Source organism: Aspergillus undulatus (genome assembly GCF_047715775.1).
Source record: "Aspergillus undulatus strain CBS 261.88 unplaced genomic scaffold BDV17scaffold_54, whole genome shotgun sequence".
NCBI lineage: Eukaryota > Fungi > Ascomycota > Eurotiomycetes > Eurotiales > Aspergillaceae > Aspergillus > Aspergillus undulatus.
In genome coordinates, this window is record NW_027396658.1 from 19,620 (window position 1) to 37,732 (window position 18,113).

An 18,113-nucleotide genomic window follows, 5' to 3' on the forward strand; every position below is an offset into this window, starting at 1 on the left:
ATGGCGGGTCTCGGAGAAGAGTCATCATCGCCATTTGGGTCCTTGGGACAAAATTCCTGCTATAAAGCGCCCACTTTTACCCCTCGAAAGTCTGTTAATGATGAGAGCATAGCCATTTCGTTACTTTTTTTTATCTTTTCCCTTCTCCCTCAATATCAGGTCGTCTCTTTTTGCGCAATTCTATCACATTTTCTCTCCGCCGCCAACGAGTGGTTTATTATGGCCACCGAAACCCCCACCGCGCCCCTCCGTCAGTATCCCCCACTATGTCCCCTGCTGTGTTGAACAGCTACTAAATCCCGTAGAGAGGGTCGACTCCCAACCTGAGAACCAATTCGCGTCGCTCATCACAAATCAATCATACGTTATTGTCCCTTCGTTCACATTGGAATCCGGCGTCACCCTCCACAATGTCCCCGTTGCTTATACGACTCGCGGAAAGCTTTCACCCGAAGGTGACAACGCTTTGGTTATCTGCCATGCTTTGAGTGGTAGCGCAGATGTGGCAGATTGGTGGGGACCTCTGCTTGGTGGTCCGGGGCAGGCCTTTGATATCTCGCGGTTCTTCGTTGTCTGCCTTAACAGTCTGGGCAGTCCTTATGGAAGCGCAAGTGCCGTGACCTACAAGGATGGAAAGCAAGAGAATGGCCTTTATGGTCCGGAGTTCCCGCTCACAACTGTCCGTGACGATGTGAAGTGAGTAAATTTTCAAGTTATACCACGAGGAGTTGTTTGCTGACACGACGAAGACTTCACAAGCTCGTGCTCGACAATCTCGGCGTCAAGCAAGTCGCAGCGGTGGTTGGCGGATCGATGGGCGGCATGCTTACCCTTGAGTATGCTTATTTTGGAAAAGACTATGTCCGAGCAATCGTCCCTATCGCTACCTCGGCCCGCCACTCCGCCTGGTGCATTAGCTGGGGAGAAGCCCAGCGCCAGAGCATCTACAGTGACCCCAAGTATGAAAACGGATATTACTCGTTTGACAACCCGCCTGCCGCTGGCCTTGGGGCTGCCCGGATGTCGGCCCTCTTAACGTACCGCAGCCGTAACTCATTCGAATCTCGTTTCGGGAGGAACGTCCCCGACCCGTCAAAACGACAGAACATCAACGGCACGGAGAGGACTCCTACTCCTCCAAACGAGCATTGGGCAATTCACAATGATGGCCACAAGGGCAAATGGAGTCCTAGCGGTCGCAACTCTCCTGCTCCTGCTGCAGCGGAGAAGACCGAGGTGCAATACATGGACCCACAGTTTTCTGGGACAAAGACTTTCAGCAAAACCATCGACAGCCCCAACGGAAGCACCCAGAAGAGACCTGCAACCTACTTTTCTGCCCAGTCCTACCTCCGTTACCAAGGAGACAAGTTTGTGAAACGGTTCGACGCCAATTGTTACATCGCGATTACTCGCAAGCTGGATACACATGACGTCTCCCGCCACAGGGTCAGTGCGACTTCCGAGAACTCCGTTCGCGAAGCACTCTCGCAAATCCAGCAACCTGCGCTAGTACTTGGTATTGAGAGTGATGGTCTATTTACTTTTGAGGAGCAGCAAGAAATTGCGGAGGGCATTCCCGACTCAAGACTGAAGCGCATCGACAGTCCTGAGGGTCACGATGCCTTCCTGCTTCAGTTCGAGCAGGTCAACCGGTACATCCTGGAGTTCTTCCGGGAAGTCCTACCCGACATCATGTCCAAGACCCCCGCCGATGACGCCGCAATCGACGGCGTTGGCAAGCTAACCAAGAGCAGCACCTTCGGCGAAGCGGAGGTCGAAGATATCACCGCTTGGTAAAAGGTAATCTAGCAGATTACTACCCGTTGGCGCAGTAATTGCAGCCTTCACACAATTTCGCTCTGCAGATGAGCAGGGTCCCACGCCCCCTCTCGGCCTTGAGAGTGCGGGCCGGCACTCCGCCATCTCAGAGCTCCCCAGGAGTAGTTGTGCAGCCTTGTTATTTTCATTCTTAACCAGTCAGGGAGATGAGCATCCAACTGCCTCTCTCGTAACCAACATCATAGGTCAGACTGTAAAGAAGCATCCAACTGCTCCCCATCACACAAGCCCTCGACCAAGCGGTCACTTGCGAAACCAATTCGTGAGGGTGGTGGGCCATCTTTCCGAAAACCGGACATTGTCCGATATTACAACATATAGCTCGCGTACCATAATGAACGCATTTCATCCTATTTTTCTTTCCAGCCTCCTCTGCGTAGCTCATGGACGACCGAACGCCCATAATAACAGACCAGGTCCGGGATGATCTCAGTTCATGGTCATATGAATGATCTATCCACCCTTATGATCTGTCATAAAAAGACGATCCTCCGCCAACCCTGTTGAGTTATCCCTTTCGAAAGCCAGACTCCCCTTGCAGGAGCTCGAATAGACCAAGTCCAAGGATCCCTCTATTGATGAGACAGGTCAGATCCCCGCCCAGGTATGGCTTGCAACTTGTAACCCTCCCGCCCAAGTTCGTGCCCTGGCTATCGTGCAATGACGGTGGTGCCGTGTGGGACCCCATATGGCACGAGTCTTATGCACTGCGACAAAAGAGCTACAATCGTAGCCCTATCTGTTTGCCCGCAACTCCGAGATCGCCATCCTCGAATAGGAGCCCAAATCTGCTTGCAGCTTGCTTCCCATCCTTTGCATCCGTAGCGCAGCACAGGTCTCCTAGATTAGTCCATGACGATGCGCTCTCCGAGTCAGGCAATAGGCCAAGTTTGGACTCTGTATACTTGTTTCAACACATAGCAAATAGAGTGAGATCATTTTTGCAAGCATCAGTTGGTTAAGTTGAGAGAGTGCAGGGGCGCTTGTTTCACAGCCTCGTGACGTTGTGTGACCTTGGGCTGCTTGCTGTTGTTTTCTCTACTCAACTCTCTCTCTCTCCTTCTCCTTTTCAGCAACACCACATTCATTCCTTCTTCTCTTCCTTCTTTTTTTTGGGCTATCATTCCTCTCAATCACTCGTCAATATTCAGTCGATCATTTACTCCCATTTTGTCTGCCTGTTTGCCACACTCAACCCCACAGCCGCATTGCTTGCCTTGCCTTCCATCGCATCCCCCGCCAAAGCGCTCCTTACTACGTATGTGGCAGATGCGCCTGAGGCTTGACTCTTGAATTTCGCTGTTTTTGGATTCGCTATCACATCGCCCACGAGGAGCCAGAGCTGGCCCTCTGAGTCCCCGCTCGAAATCGCTTAAAGCTTGACTCTAGCGTTGCGCCTGCATTGTTTATCTCCCCGCATTCCAGTCCAATCCATTCACATTGCGTTGGACACTGCACTCGCTTTCTGTGTTTCTAATTTTTGGACGAGTTTAATTGCACACATTGATTGTTCTCTTTTGTACCCATTTGTTGCCTGGCACTGGTTGCCCGACAGCTGTTGGACTTGTGGGTGAGTCGACTACATATACTTCGGTTCGGTGGGAGCTTCTATACACTGCACACCTGAGCATTCGAGACTGCATGACGTTGCCCGCAATATGGATGCTGTACTATCCAAGAAAACCGCGCTGAAGAGGCGCGCTTCGTTCACTCTTTTGTTTGGTTCGCAGGTGAGGATGTTCACTTACTGTAGCCTCCGCTTCGCAAGTGCTAACATGGGTCTAGAAACCAACGTTTGCAGTGCCAGTAGATGAGAGACCTACCCGGTACTACGAGTTCGCCGACACGCCCATCCCTACCAAATTCCAATCACCTTTTATTAGCCGTCAGGAAATCTCCCCAGAGCTGGAGTCGAAAGTCAGACATGCGTGCTCTTTGCTTGCGTATCGAATTGAGCAAGGAATCCCGTCTCCTCCTGACTATCAAGCAACTTGTCGTGGTGTACGAGAGAAGCCTGTGGGGAAAAGAACAATCACGCCTGAGCTCGCCTCGAAATATCCCACCTCCAAGGCCGAGGTACCGGCCTTTGTCACTGGGTATGATTCCGGGGTAGGACTTACACAGCAACCAAGCATGCAGACTATGCGAGTGCTTCACTCTCACTCTGGCCATGAATCGGACTCGGGCGACACGACGACCGGATCAGTCTTTAATAACACTAGAACCGGCACATCCTGCTCCAGTGCTATCAAAACTACGGAGCTCTCATGCACGCAATCCTCATCGCATAGCCCTAAGCAAGATGAACTGCACTCAATGACCGGCGTCTCCATAACAGCGGACCCGCAGGATACAGCTACAAAAGCCTTCCTTACTGAGACCTCATCAGAAGCACCACCTTACAAAGCGAAAACGAAAGAGAAAAAGAACGCACATACCTCCAATGACAGCGACGTCGGCATCTTCCTCAACCCACCCAGCACGGCAATCACAAATCTATCCTGCGAAACTCTCTCAACCCAACCCTCTCCAAGCCTAGGGCTTTCCAGAGTTTCCGCCATCACTCAATACCAACACCAACAGCCAGCGTTCACATCCGACCCCGAATCCGGACTAGAAGATAACTCCAAGACCCGCAACATCATAATCGACAGCACCGGCCGCGCCCGCCTCCTTACCTCAGACGAAGAATCCCACCGCAACAAGGTGCTCCAGCAAGCCGTGATCGCAAAAATGACGCCGGGATTCATGAAATATAACCCAGCGCCGCGACGTCAGGAGAGGTTACACGGCACCGTCAACAGCACCAACAGGAATCGGAGCCACAATGATAATTCGCAAGCCCGACCACCGTCAAGGCTCGGCCTCGCACGGTCAGGTATAAAATCTGACTTCGACGCGCTGAAGCGCAAGGACCGGATCCAGAACAAAACTACATGTTTCCAAAAGTTGAAAGATGGGAAACCGCGTTTCGGGAAGATAAGCAGGTTCTTCTCCCGTGAACGAAGCGAGTAGCTCCTTGTATTCAAGGGGCCAGTGCCGCTCCTGAGAAGGCGCGATTTTATCTTGGCTAGATTGGAAGGAACGAGCATACCCATCGCACCTGCCTTATTGATGGGATGTACGACCCGGACCTGGCCAAACCGGAAGGAGCGACTCTCTATCGTACTTATCTTTCTTGACATACCAGTGAATCCGGGGGAAAGAAGGAACGACCGCTACTCAATGAATCACTCCTGCCTTGTCAGATCAAGGTGGAAAGAAGACATCGCATGCTGGTAAGGTGTGATGGTGGTTGTATGACCATAGTCGGTTGGGTTGGCAACAGCAGCTTTAGGGCTAAGGTTGCTCTGCTAGAGTGAAGACAATCTTCTGAATTTGGCTGGATCACAGTACAAATATTGCAGAATTAGTTGCTTGTTCGGATATATATGTATACAATCATAATAGGTGTGAAAAGATAATCAATCTCATGAAGGGGGCATGGTCCGTTGTAAACATATCTCGTCAATTTACTCAAGCTCATAAGTCAACCTAGATTTTCGTCATACCCTCTTTAACACGCATGAAAGAGGACGCGTCTACAACCCCGTCCAGAACCTCGTCTTCTCAACACTAAAGGCCGCACTCAGAGTTCCCTCCCCAGTCCCCGTAACCTGAACCTCATACTCTCCCTTCTCACTCGCCCACGCCTCGCGCTTCTCATCCCACCAGCTCGTCGCGAGCTTCTTCTCAACGACAATTTCGACGGTCTTACTCTCGCCCGGTTCGAGACGAACCTTCGCGAAACCCTTAAGTTCACGCACGGGTCGGTTGACTTCCGTCGGGGGAGGCAGGACCCAAAGCTGGACTGTTTCTGCGCCGGCGACGGAGCCCGTGTTTGTTACTTTGACGGTGGCGGTGATGGGCTCCCCGTCGGTTAGTGTGGGTTGTTCGGGGCTTGTGGATAGTTTGAGGTCCTCGCGCGAGAAGGAAGTGTAGGAGAGGCCGTGTCCGAAGGGAAAGAGAGGCGCGGTGTTGACCTTCTCGTAGTAGCGGTATCCGACATAGATGTCCTCGCCGTAAAGGACGCGGCCGCGCTCAGAGCGGAAGTTCAGGTAGGACGGGTTATCCTGGAGGCGAACGGGGAAAGTGAGAGGTAACTTGCCGGAGGGGTTAACGTTGCCGTAGAGCACGTCCGCGATTCCATTACCGCACTCGTTACCGCCGAACCAGGCTTGCAGGAGGGATTTGGCCTTGTTTGCCCACGGCATGGTCACGGGGGTGCCGGATTGGATGACGATTGCGGCGTTGGGGTTTACGTCTAGGACTGCCGAGATGAGTTCGTCGGATCCGGGGGGCAGGTCCATGTCTGGGCGGTCGTAGCCTTCTGTTTCCCATTCTGAGGTGAGGCCTGCGAAGACGACGACCTGGTCGGCCTTTTTGGCGAGGTCGACGGCCTTGTTGCGAAGTTCCTCGGGCGTTGTACGGCGCGCTGCGCCGAAGCGAAAACCACCTGGGCCGAATATGACCACCCCGCGAGTGTCGATGTCGGAGGTTGGTGCTGTGCCAAACTGGAGGGTAATCTTGTAGGTCTGTCCTGCTTTGAGTTCCTTGGAGCCTTTTTCTTCGACGGTGCCGTTGCCGAAAAAGGCGGAGCCGAGGCGCTGGTTCTTGGTGTTGTCGACTACGACTTCGTCATCTACAAGGAGCTTGCCGGTGCCGACGACGACGACGCCAAAGTCGTAGATGCCGTTTTCTTCGGGGGTAAAGTATCCTTCCATGTCGATATAGTAGAGGAAGGACTTGATCTTCGGATGTCTGTAATCCATGAGGAACCCGATAGACGAAACGAGGTGTAGCTCGTGGAGGAGCTCCCTTTTAGCGCTGGACGCAGGCTCATCATAGACGCGGAACCTGAAGCCAGTCTTGCCATCATCCGTCTTCAACAGATGACCAATCAATGGAAGGTCTTTGTGCGAGTATGCCCCCTCGGTGTAATATACTTCGCCCTTACTCTGTGCAGACACGCCCTCGAAAGGTGTGACGGTGTAATAAGCATCCATCGATGCAGAGCCTCCTCCACAGTAGGCTGCAATCTTAGCATTTGGTCCAATGACAGCAATCGACTTTTCTTTCTTGAATGGTAGGATGTTGTTGTCATTCTTCATGAGAACAACAGACTCAGCAGCAACACGGCGCAGGAGGGCCTGATCTTCCGGCCGATTGAGAACCTTCTCCTCGGCGTTCTCGGGGATACCCAAGGGTTCGACCCAGTTTACAAGGTTCAGGACGTTGCGGACGCGTTCGTCTAGAATAAACTCGTGTACTTTGTTCGATGATACGGCGTGTGCCAGAGCGTCGCCACGCCAGCGTGTCTTTCCTGGCATCTCAATATCAAGTCCCGCAATTATGGATTCCGATGTACTGTATGTTCCAAACCTGCAGGATGTTAGGTGACGTACTAAGTAAAATAAGTGTGCGATACCTACCAATCACTCATGACCAAGCCATCCCAACCCCATTCTTTGCGAAGGATATCCGTAATGAGCTTCTTGTTCTCACTGACGTGCGTTCCATTGACCTTGTTATAGGCAGTCATAACAGTCGCCGTTTGGCAAATCCTTGTTGCAATGTGGAAGGGCAAGAGGTAGATCTCACGTATAGCACGATCAGTAACAATGGAGTCAACCGCCAACCGCTCGTGTTCCTGGTCATTGCACACGAAATGCTTGAGACACGCCGCAACGCCCTTGTCCTGGATACCCTTGGAGCAGTAACCAGCCAACTGACCAGCGAGAACACCATCCTCAGCATAAGACTCAAATCCTCGACCGCCCAGCGGCGAGCGCTGTGTGTTGATCGTGGGACCCAGAATGACGTGTGCACCTTTGGCAATAGCTTCCTCGCCCATCAAATGACCGACTTTGTGAAGCAATTCAGTATCCCAGGTTGCTCCCAACGCTGTCGCGCAGGGGAAACATGCTGCAGGCACGCCGTTGAAGAACCGTGTTCCGCGGACTCCGTTCGGGCCATCGGACATGCGCAGACTGGGGATGTTCAGCCGGGGGACGGGTGCGGTGTGCCAGAAGTCGATCCCTAGGAAGAGACATGTAAGCTTCCCTTCCAGCCTAGCTTGTGGAGAGCAAAAAGCAGGCAGACACGACTCGGTCTGGACTCAATGTTGCTTACCAGAAACGAGATCAATCTTCTCGCCGAGCCTGAGCTCTTGAATGACCTTCTCCACGTCCAATGGCATTGTGAAGGTCTGGTGGACGTTGGGATAGCCTTAGGGGCCTCTTCCGATCTGCAGAAGAGAAATGGGAATGAACTCGTTGAAGGTCACTTTACTTCGAGATAGAGTTAGTATGGAAGGTAAAACAGAAAGAAGACACGGTCGAAGCAAGACAACAATCGGGAATAGATGAGGGCCTGTCGAGGAATTGGAGCTCTAAATAAGCAGCTCCATCTCCATCGCGCCGATACTCCGAGCTCAGGTGGGCAGAAGAGCGGGCACGTACCCAGGTACATCTTATCGACAGCAGATCCTCGCACTGCAGAAGTACACCGAAGCCCCACACCCCTCACGGCTCAGGCCATCCCATGATCAGTTCTGGAACTGCTGGCTGAAGTTCCTGAATTGGAAGTCATCGTGGGTCTAAACGCCGAGATTCTGCCATGGTGAAACGGGCTGGGAAAACGCAATTGGCGGGGTTGGAGGGGTAGGGTACCTTCACTATGGAGGATATGCGGTAGACATAATCGGGATCAAGCCGGTGGAGCAGAGAGCAGACGATGGAGAGGAAGATGAACTGAAAAGAGAACGGAGGATGGCCCGAAGATCAACCGGCGGCTTGGCTGGAGATGTACGTAGTTTGCCATCTCCATGGTAGGTGGGGGGAGAGTCGGAGTGCCGGGCCGTTCTGCCTGGCGCGCGCAACAGCTCTTGTAGTCTTGAGATCAAAGTTTTGATTTCCTGATGCTCGAGGTTCAGAAGTTGGAATTGGGGAGGCGGGGAAGGGAACCTCAATGAACAAAGGACCACAGTCAACATTCTGATTCTTGCTTCTTTGTCGGTCCGAATGGGCGCCTTCCAATTTAAAGCGCAGTGAGCCTATCCCTCAAGAGAAGAAGAGCATTCGGCAGAAGTTTCTCCCCCTTGACAAAATGGATCCCTCTAACCGACTCCCTTGGTTTGATTGCAAGAATATCCTGTCGAACCTTCCAACCTTCCCTCACTGCTACCTTCTCTGCACCTGTTCGAAGGGCCCAAGGCTAGGCCAGAAACTGATCGCATCTTTGGCCCCGGCTCAATGCTGTTTCTTCTCAGTATGAAGCGTAACCGGCTCATCTTCATGGTAGAGGGACGATTCACCAGCGCGCCAAAATCACTGTCTCGGAAAATGTCTCGATCCTTAGTTGAGCTCTATGCCGGAGAAGCAGCCAGCCAACCCCGTAGCAATTTGAGGTGTAGAAGAGCGCATTGAAGGCATCGGAGCCCTGCTTGAACGTCCTTGTCACTCCGCCCAGTTCACCCCAGGGCACGGCACATTCCTCATCCTCTACCAGGTCCTTCTCTCTGCTTCTTTAACGGCCTTATGATCTTTTTCGTTTTTGGGCTTAGAATGTTGCCACGGATAACATGTTCGAGGCCCTGGCCCGGTCTCCCGTCATAGTATAAGGATAAGTCTAAGGATAAAAGACTGAAACTGCTGGTAGATGAACAAAGGATTGATCAGACTCAGGATCTGTAGACGTGAATGGTAGAAAGAAATGGAACCAAGTGATCCTCTCTTGTGAGGTGCTCGAGGTCGCAACAGACTTGAACTAAAAGCAGTTATTGTCATACCTGAGGTAAGATACTGAGATGCACATCTTTCTGCAACTACCAATGCAACGAGAAGGCTTAATTGACAAAGGCCCATCCATATTGAATATCCTGGGGTCCGGAACCCAATGGGTATTGAACACTCGCCAACACTGCAGAGTAAGATATCGCTAACCATTCGTGAGTATCGACAAAGTAGAGAATCTTTTTCACGTATCTGCATTATCACTTCGTATGTAGACCCAGTGCTCAGTGCAGATGAATAAAAATAAAGCGTGCTATCTCTCAGTTGGCCCAAGCGGACGAGGACGGGAACGTGTTAGGGTTCCGGGCCTCTTTTTTGCGTCAATATGGCTCCGGCTTAATGAGGCTATCCTATCTATTCTCCGCAATAAACAGTGAGACAGACTCCTTCTAGGAGTAGTGCGGCGCCTGCTCTGAAGATACGACCCTTTTTTCTCAATGTTGACGATAAATCAACCGTGTCAATCTAATTTTCTCTTTCGGAATCGCTCGACCTGCTTCTGGATAATAAGTAGGGAGCAATGTAAAGTCATCTAGAAACACAGTCATATCCCTTGGAGGACCTGCTAAGCCTGGCCGCGCCAAATAGCATCCGTTAGATATCTTTGGGTAACACCAGTCACAGCTTATCCAGCGAATTCTTCAATGGCTGGAATCTCTGAACAAGCCTTCTGGATTGTTTTCAAATACTATGTCTGCTATTTGGTTGGAACCAAGAAACTAGTTCTAGTATTAAAGGTAAATAGTACCTTTGCCACGGACTACCCTAATTAACTTTCAGGTGCCCCCGACCACTTGCCTATTTAGCTACTAACAAATCTAGGATCGTCAGACATGGAAGGAAATTCGTGTTTGGTGCTCGAAGGAGATCTAGTAGCACTATCTGGGGCCTAAATCTCGTAACATAGCATAACGTGACACTCATGCTCTTCCACTGCTTCAACTGCGACCCCTATAGAGTGAAAGAGATGAAAAAGAAAAACACAGTTCATTTGGCTCCATGCAATGAGAAAGCCCGGGGGAACAGGACAAATAGCTTAACACCGTCAACAATGCTTATATGATATTACCAAAAATCCAGACATGGGTAGGATAGGAAAACAGTAAAAGGAAAAGAGAGGAAGAGAGAAGAGAGGAGAGAGAGCGTGACAATAGAGTATATGTATTAAGCTCCCCGCCGAGCACGCTTGTTCTCGCTACCGAGCCCACGTCCGCCACCGCGACTGCTCGCGTCACTGTGTCCGCCATCATCTCCTGGTCGTCCGCGTTTGCGATGAGGTCCGCTTCCGCTTCCGCTGCCGGCGGTCTCGCGGGTATTGCGGTCCCGGGGTGGGCGATCACGATTGCGGTCACGGTCGCGGTCTCGAGGTTCTCGCCCACTGCTGCTCCAGCGCCGCTCGTTCTCAGGACCGGCAGGAGGGGGAGGCGGAGGGGGCGGGGGAGGAGGCTGGCTGCCATGCGAGGAGGGAGGTCGGAGGCGGCCCTCGTGCTCTTGGGAAGCGTCTGGACCACCGGTGTCCCGGTCACGGCGGCGTCTGTTATCCTCGCGAGGCCCAACTCCACGGCGAGATTCCTCGCGAGACTCATATCGTTCTTCTCGAGGGGCTCCCGTTTGTGCATCGCTCCTACGGCTGCGCTCGCGGTTACGATCTCGTCCTTCTTCGCGCCGACCGCTGCTCCGTGAGCCTTCATCATCACCTCCTCGTCGATCACGTTCTCGTTCTGGATCCCGATTCCGGTCAGCTGAGTAGCGCTGTGAGCGGCGGTCGTCAGGTTTAGCTTCGTCAACCGGTCCATTACGGCCGCTGCTACCCCGGCTTCGAGAGGGCCCATCGTCCTCGGCATGTCCAGATATCCTTCCAGATAGAAGGTCGGGTTTGCTGGAGGCCGACAACCCAAAGCGGGGCTCTTCTTCAGAGCTCCCTAGGGATTGATTAGCGAGTTGTCGATTGGCTCCGCGGCCCCGAATGGTAGGGCCACCGGACTGTTGGAGCGTGGTGTTAATTCCGGCAAACCGTTTGTCGCCTCGTCCTCGCTCGCCATTAAAGGCTGGACCACCTGGTGATCCACGAGTGACAGGCAAAGACGTTGAAGACGGACCCGTTCCGCCACGAGGCCCTGATGGTGGGACAATAGGCGGTGGTCCGGGAGGATTAGATCGTGAACTGCCACCCGGGGTTTGTTGTTGCATAGCCTTGATTCGATCAGGGTGCATCCCACTTGTATCAGCCGCATGGGATCCAGTGTCTGGAGGAGGTTGCTCGCTTCGCATTCCCTGCCGTCCGGGTCCCGTTGGCGTGGGACGATCTGCTAAGGCCGGGCCATTTCCTGGAGGACCTGTTGGTGGCTGGGACGGAGGATTTCGCCCGCCTCGGCCAGTGGCATTCCTACCTCTCGGACCAGAAGGTATATCTGGCACCAAGTCAGCCTGTCTTGAACGCCCTACAGGAAGATCAGGCCCGGGGGGTGCGTCGCGGGACTCTGGACCTTCCATAGAAGGGCGCGACAACCGGTCACTGCGTGGTCCTCTCGGCAAGTCCTCGCCGCGTGGTTGCGGAGCATGACTAGGCATTTTGCGAGTATCAGACGGGAATCTTTCTGGACGGCTCGGAAGGTCTAAGTTTGGAGGTGATGAAGGCCTGTTTGGTAGAGATCTCCGATCGGGTCTATCCTGGCGCACTGCTTCTCCTCGACGGTAGTCACCCGGTCGTTCTGGGACATCAGGGATCAAATTTGCCCGATCGGGGTGCGTCTGCGGCCCAGGACGGGGGCCAGGAAGGCTGTCACGAGCATCTAACGGGCGGGGACGACCAGGCCTATCAGGCCCATCCCGATAAGGTGGCCCACGGAATGGCTCCTCCGCTGGTGGTGGTCTCGAAGGGAAATCCCTATCAAGGCGTCCGAAGCCCCTACTATCACTCATGGGAGGCTCGAACGATCGGCTGTAGCCATGGTCGGGAGGCGGGCGGCCACCTCGGGGAAAGTCCGATAGGCGGTCCCGTCGGTCTTCGAGAATATCGGGACGAGGTGGCAGTCTCCTATCATCTCGGAAAGAGTGAGACGGTGTATGTGGTTGAGAACGCGAGGGCTGGCCTCCACCTGGTGTTGGTCGATCGGGAGGCTTTGGTAGGTTCGCTTGCCTTCGGGGTTCAGGGGCTTTGGGAAGTGCTTGAGTTCCAGCAGGAGCGGGAGAGGGTCGTCCAGCTTCACCCCTACGGGTAGAATCGTTCGTCGTACCTTGGCTACTTGTTGGACGGCCCTCGTTAGCAGAGGCTTGGCCGGTTGTTTTCTCCGGAAGTTGCGATTCGGGTTCGGCTGGCTTTTGTGCTGATTGAGTGGCCGCGCCGTCTTTGGGCGCATCGGCCATTCTTGCGTCCTCAATTTCTCCATCCTCCACTTCCTGCCTCGTAAGGCCTTCCTTCTTGGTAACCTTTCTGCTTATAGGTTAGTGGATGGTTCCTGGACACAGAATTGCAACACTTACTCGGCACCGGAAGGCTTAAACTCTGGGGCGGCAGCATTGAATGAGGTAGGAGTGGTTGATTGGGGCCGTGAAGCAGGCGTGCTCCCAGCCTTGTCAGCTGGCTGACTGCCCTTAGGGAGTGGTTGGTTGCTAATCATGAAAGCCTGAGGTAGCATCCATTTTTTCTCACGGCGATTGAGGTCACCGATGAGAGAGGCAGCGGGGATCTTGACATCATCTCTCTCATCGTTTTGACTGAGTTTGTTCACGCTCGAGTGCATGTCTCGACCAATCCAGTTGACAGCCGGGAAGTTTTGCACGATGGCTTTGAGCACACTAATAGCGTTCCGAATGTGCATGTACTCGCCGCCATTCAAACAAATTTTCAGCGCCGAAGAAATAAGGCGGTGCCATTTGTACAGCAGACGACGGAAGTCTTCATAGTCCAGGAAGTTTGTGGGCTTGCCCTCGGGATCAACGCTCATGGCAAAGCCGGGAAGATCCTTCCTTGACCCGAAGGCCTCTTTCTCGTAAACGGCCTTGTCGGCATGCCAACGGCCAAGGTCACGAAGAACTTCATTCAAGAATCGACCGAGGTTATCAGCTTCCCGGGAGGTAGACTGGAAGATCAGAGCGGTGAGCCTCTGCTCCCGGAATAACTGGTCCAACAGACCAACAGTGCGAACGTTCGGAGCGCCGGTGGTGTGCAGGAATTTCAGCATCTTGAAACAATAAAACGCATCGATAGGGGAGAGTAATAGACGAGGTAGGAAACACTGCTCTAACAAGGCGATATGTAGAGAATCGGCCTTGCCTCGCATCCCAACAAACCAATTTTCTTTCTCCTTTTGTAGCTTGGATCTGGTCTGGCCATAAGCAACGAGGTGCGATTTGTTCTCTTCCAGGATCCGATCCTGAAGCTGCGTGAGTTGCTTCTTCTCCCTCTCCTTCCTTTGAGTTCCTGCGAGACTGATATCTGATCGATCATTGCCTATTGCGACCACTCTTTTCTTCAACCGCTCAATCTCCTCTTCGTATGATTTCTGGGGAATGTGTAAATCGTAGACTGAGAGCTGCCAGAACGTAACGTAGAATGGCAGACCAACTATACTCCAAGTTTGGGCGGGAAGGGCAGACTTGATCTGATCTTGAAGGTCTTGCATGATAGGGTTCGGAACAGATGCCGGCTTCCGCTCCGGCGTCGACTCGGAGTCTTGAGAAGGCTGTTTGTCGACATCCATTTCGCCGGTGTCCGTTTCCGGGGCCTCTGCTTCGGTTTCCGTGCCTTCCATCTTCTCAACCTCTGCTTTTAGAGCCGGAACATCCTGGTTCTCTTTTTTGGCAGCAATGACTGTATCTTGAGATGCCTTGTCGAAATCGATGACCCTCTGGGCGACACTTTCGCGTCGGATCCAGAAAGCAACCTCAGGCTGGATACCAAAATCCCTGATCAGAGTTGCAGTGTCGGGAACAAACGAGTCAAAGTCTTCCACGGATAGGTTGCTTCGGAGAAGGTCCAAGTATTGGGCCAGAATGCGATGGATTTCGTCGAATATGTTACCAAGTAGTTTGAGCTCAGAAGACGTTTCGGATTCCTTGAAGATGCAGGTAAGACGTTCCTGGGCGATGGCAATCAATAACTGACCCGCAAGCTTTGAAGTGGTGAGCGACTTCATAAGCCGTCTCGACGTGTTTTTGGATTCGTGTCGTTTATCCAGTAATTGGAGGATGGTTTGCGACTGTAAAATCTCACCACCTGCCATTGCCTGTATTTGAGAGTCGTTGAAGTTTGTGTCCGTGATGATTCCAGCCATTGAGCTAATCATTTGTTCCAAAACAATCAAATCGGTAGAGTTGTTTTGACGAAGTTGCTCGACAACATATTGTAGGACGGGAGTTGGGTCCATCACCGAGTATCGCTTGAAAGTTCTCCCAGCAAAGGTGGACAAGGCATTGAGCCATCGACTTGTGAGCAGGCCACCTTCCTGGACTCTACTTCGTCCCTTCTGACCGAGAGAGCTGATCAAGGCCCAGGTGAGTATATCGTACCCGAGGTAGGTGAAGTAACGAGCACACTCCACAACGACCTCAATGAGGTTCTCGTACGATTCAATCTGGCTGATGGCAACATTGATGACAATACCAGGATTTGCGTATGCGATCTTAGCCAATGCGCGGGCCATTGGTTTTATGTTGGTCTTGCTTAGCCTTTTCAAAACGTCCTTGGTTTCCGCTCGCGCTTGGTCAAAGGCAGACTGGATGTCGGGGAGCCGAGAAGTTTGACCAGAGTACCACTCAGAATACATGTTATACCGCGTGTCCCTGGGGAAGAAGCTAATGAGCTCGAAAACTTCGTTGACCACGCCGGGGTTGGCCTTGGTAAGACTGATTGCAGGAAGCAATAACCGTTTGCAGAGGTCTAGCCAACGAGTTCTGTTTTCCGTGGAGTCATCGTTTCGAAGACTGCCTTTGCCAATTCGTGCCAATTTTGTCAAAAGACTCGGATCCTGCCCTATCTTGTGTCCAGATATGTTGAGGAAAGTGTCGCAGAGGGCGAAGACGTCGTCGACAGATTGACAGATAGGCACATTATCAGACCAGTCGTCCCAATAGAACCTGTAATCAGTTCCATCGTTCGTGTCTTCTTTATCAAGCTGGGCCCATCGCAACACCCGTCTTTGTGGCGCGTCAACGAGTTTGATCTGGCCCTTGGGTACACCCGCTTGGTCATGACTCGGTATTTGTTTTTGTTCTCGGACCTCGTCAATCGGAGGTATTGGGCGCACAGAAGCGCAGACCTTGCTCAGGCAGTGATGGAGGATTCTGTGGATGAACTCGGGAAGCTCAGGGTAGAGGTCCATGAGCCAGGGGAATTTGCTCAGAATGAATAGTGATTCGGGAATTGCACCAATCGCGAGTAGACTCTTCAGCAGCAGAACTTTTTGGTCTGAAGGTACCGGGAGCTCGTTCTCATCTGCTTTCGCCGCAGCGGCTTTTTCTGCCTCTGCATCCTTGCCTGGAGTGGATGATCGAGCCTCCGACTCTCGCATACGGGGAATAGGCAGTGTATCGTCTGTGAGAGCGCCAGCCGCCATGAGAGCATTCACTCCACCACCCGGCCGGGCCGCCCTGTCTCTTTCGGCCTTTTCCTTTGCCTTCTCTTCCTTCAAAACGTCCATGGTTTCGTCGGGTCGCCAAAGATGAGGATATAGATCACGGAGAGAGATGAAACCAACTTTGATCAACAAAGCCGCCAGATAGATGAGGTTATCGGGTAGAACATCTGACTTTGCTCGGGCTGAGGAAGAGTAGAAGCGAAGTTTGAAGCCTAGAAGTTGCGCCGCTACTCGGCTTCCCTTGGGCGGCAAAGTCCCTGTTTCTTTGATCCATCTTCGGATATCGGCTTCCTCTGGAGTTAGGTTGCTGGACTCAGGGAGAAACTGTTTGAGCTCCGCTTCTGAGACCGGTCTGCGACCTATCTCGAAGAAAGCCCTAATCTTCACTTCCCGAACCCGATCCCAGAAATTTCGGTCGCGTTCTGAATTTGCTTCCGTAGCCGCGGCTCGTTCCTCGTCAGTTGTTTGCCACCTAGGTGTGCCCGGTAAAGCCCAATTTGGGAGTCCAGATTCGCGCTGCGTCCCATCACTGCTATGACATGCATTCTCTTTGGGCCACCAGGAACTTGCACGTAGGAGCTTCACGAAGAAACGATACTGTTTGACCAACACCGCAGCGAAGACATCAAGCGTGACATCGAGTACACGGCCTACATCCATGTCAAATGCACCAATCATCGCTTTCACCCTTTCAAATGTGTCCTCGACGACCTCGCTGGTAGGGGGTTCGTTGTTGCTAGTTGTGAAGAGTTCAGTCAAGAGTTTCGAGTAACCTTCTGATTCCTCGCGAAGCAAGTTATAGTTTGACTGTCGGTAGAGAAGGTTGGTCTGCTTCCGGATTCCCATGCGCGCGAATGTGTCACGGAGGAGACCTAGCGACTGAAGAAGGGGCGTCTCGAGTTGTAATCGCATAAGGGCGGGGCTAATGCCGGTCGAGAAAACGAGGGGTTTGAGCGCATCGTTTGCGGTATCAGAGTCAGTCACGATAGACAAGGTGTCAAGGAAGAGCGTGCGAGAGACGAAAAAAGAGGATGGTTGTTCCTGGGTATCCATGTCAACTTCCGGGGCAACATCTTCTCCAATGATATCTTTGATGGTTGCTCCAGCTTCTTCAGGATGCAGCCGTCCATCGAGAGCGGTCCGGATAAGCTCTTGATAGAGCGATGTTAACGTCACGATGTCCTGCTCATTCCGTGCCTGTAACCCCCTGTCAACAATTGTCTGTCTCCCACCAGCCGCCCAATTTTCCTTTATCTCGTCCGATATATAATCATATTTATAAGGTGGCAAAGGTTTTTTAGCAGGCATTACAGAGGCGGCCGGCGACATCTGCGACTGCGGAGTCTGTGTTGGCTGGGTTTGCGACAATTGTTGCGGCGATTGCGTCTGTGTCGGAGCCGCAGCTGGAACAGCAGGCTGAGCTGGTTGACTTTGGGCGGGCGCCGGCGTTGTCCCATTAGGTCTTGCTTGATCCGGTGTCGCAGAGGAATCTGCTGTGTCCTTCCTGCCCGTAAAACTCTGAGCATCATTACTCACTCCCCTTCCCGCGTTATGCCTCCCACCTCGACTCGATTGCCTCCGTGACCGTCCGCGCCCATCAGAATTATCACGAGGCTGGGGCGACTGCGAGCCGCCGTTGTGTTGCGCCATGTTGAGATTGCCGGGGCGATGGGGGGAAGGGCGTTGACCGTCGTTGGTGGAGTCGTTGGACCATGACCTCTCGACTTTTCTCCGCTTGCCCCCGGTACCTGGGGCCATGACAGCTTTTCGCAAAGCTTATGGTCAGGTAGAGAACCGGTGTGTTGCCGACAAATCGCGAGTCATTGGGCGATCCTAGCCTGGAGGTGGAGGGTGTTAGCTC

General features: G+C 52.8%; 4 protein-coding genes across 4 annotated transcripts; 2 read left to right on the forward strand and 2 right to left on the reverse strand.

Moving 5' to 3' along the window:
- The first annotated feature begins 45 nt into the window (after positions 1-45).
- On the forward strand, positions 46-2,110 carry met2 (homoserine O-acetyltransferase). The gene is made up of 3 exons (XM_073754999.1): positions 46-250; positions 306-696; positions 750-2,110. Exons 1-3 carry the CDS (start codon positions 220-222, stop codon positions 1,798-1,800), a joined length of 1,473 nt encoding a protein of 490 aa, XP_073612223.1. The 5' UTR covers positions 46-219; the 3' UTR covers positions 1,801-2,110.
- A 744-nt stretch (positions 2,111-2,854) lies between these two features.
- BDV17DRAFT_272148 (uncharacterized protein) lies at positions 2,855-5,375 on the forward strand. The gene is made up of 2 exons (XM_073758859.1): positions 2,855-3,572; positions 3,628-5,375. The coding sequence occupies exons 1-2, from the start codon at positions 3,501-3,503 to the stop codon at positions 4,855-4,857; spliced, it is 1,302 nt and encodes a 433-aa protein (XP_073612224.1). The 5' UTR covers positions 2,855-3,500; the 3' UTR covers positions 4,858-5,375.
- Positions 5,376-5,423: 48 nt separating this feature from the next.
- BDV17DRAFT_283950 (beta-glucosidase H) lies at positions 5,424-8,080 on the reverse strand (the record flags this gene model as incomplete). The annotated part of the gene is made up of 3 exons (XM_073760450.1): positions 5,424-7,263; positions 7,314-7,920; positions 8,014-8,080. The coding sequence occupies 3 exons, from the start codon at positions 8,078-8,080 to the stop codon at positions 5,424-5,426; spliced, it is 2,514 nt and encodes an 837-aa protein (XP_073612225.1).
- Positions 8,081-10,838: 2,758 nt separating this feature from the next.
- BDV17DRAFT_294450 (putative THO complex component (Rlr1)) lies at positions 10,839-18,010 on the reverse strand (the record flags this gene model as incomplete). Its single annotated transcript, XM_073762837.1, has 2 exons — positions 10,839-13,107; positions 13,158-18,010. 2 exons carry the CDS (start codon positions 18,008-18,010, stop codon positions 10,839-10,841), a joined length of 7,122 nt encoding a protein of 2,373 aa, XP_073612226.1.
- Between the last annotated feature and the right edge of the window lie 103 nt (positions 18,011-18,113).

What these genes read in the sequence shown, in the direction of transcription:
- met2 (XM_073754999.1), top strand. Translation starts at nt 220, where the DNA reads ATGGCCACCGAAACCCCCACCGCGCCCCTCC. An exon ending in AACCCCCACCGCGCCCCTCC is followed by an intron (nt 251 to 305) that starts GTCAGTATCCCC and finishes TAAATCCCGTAG; the next exon opens with AGAGGGTCGACTCCCAACCT. An exon ending in ACTGTCCGTGACGATGTGAA is followed by an intron (nt 697 to 749) that starts GTGAGTAAATTT and finishes GACACGACGAAG; the next exon opens with ACTTCACAAGCTCGTGCTCG.
- BDV17DRAFT_272148 (XM_073758859.1), top strand. Translation starts at nt 3,501, where the DNA reads ATGGATGCTGTACTATCCAAGAAAACCGCGCTGAAGAGGCGCGCTTCG. An exon ending in CTCTTTTGTTTGGTTCGCAG is followed by an intron (nt 3,573 to 3,627) that starts GTGAGGATGTTC and finishes ACATGGGTCTAG; the next exon opens with AAACCAACGTTTGCAGTGCC.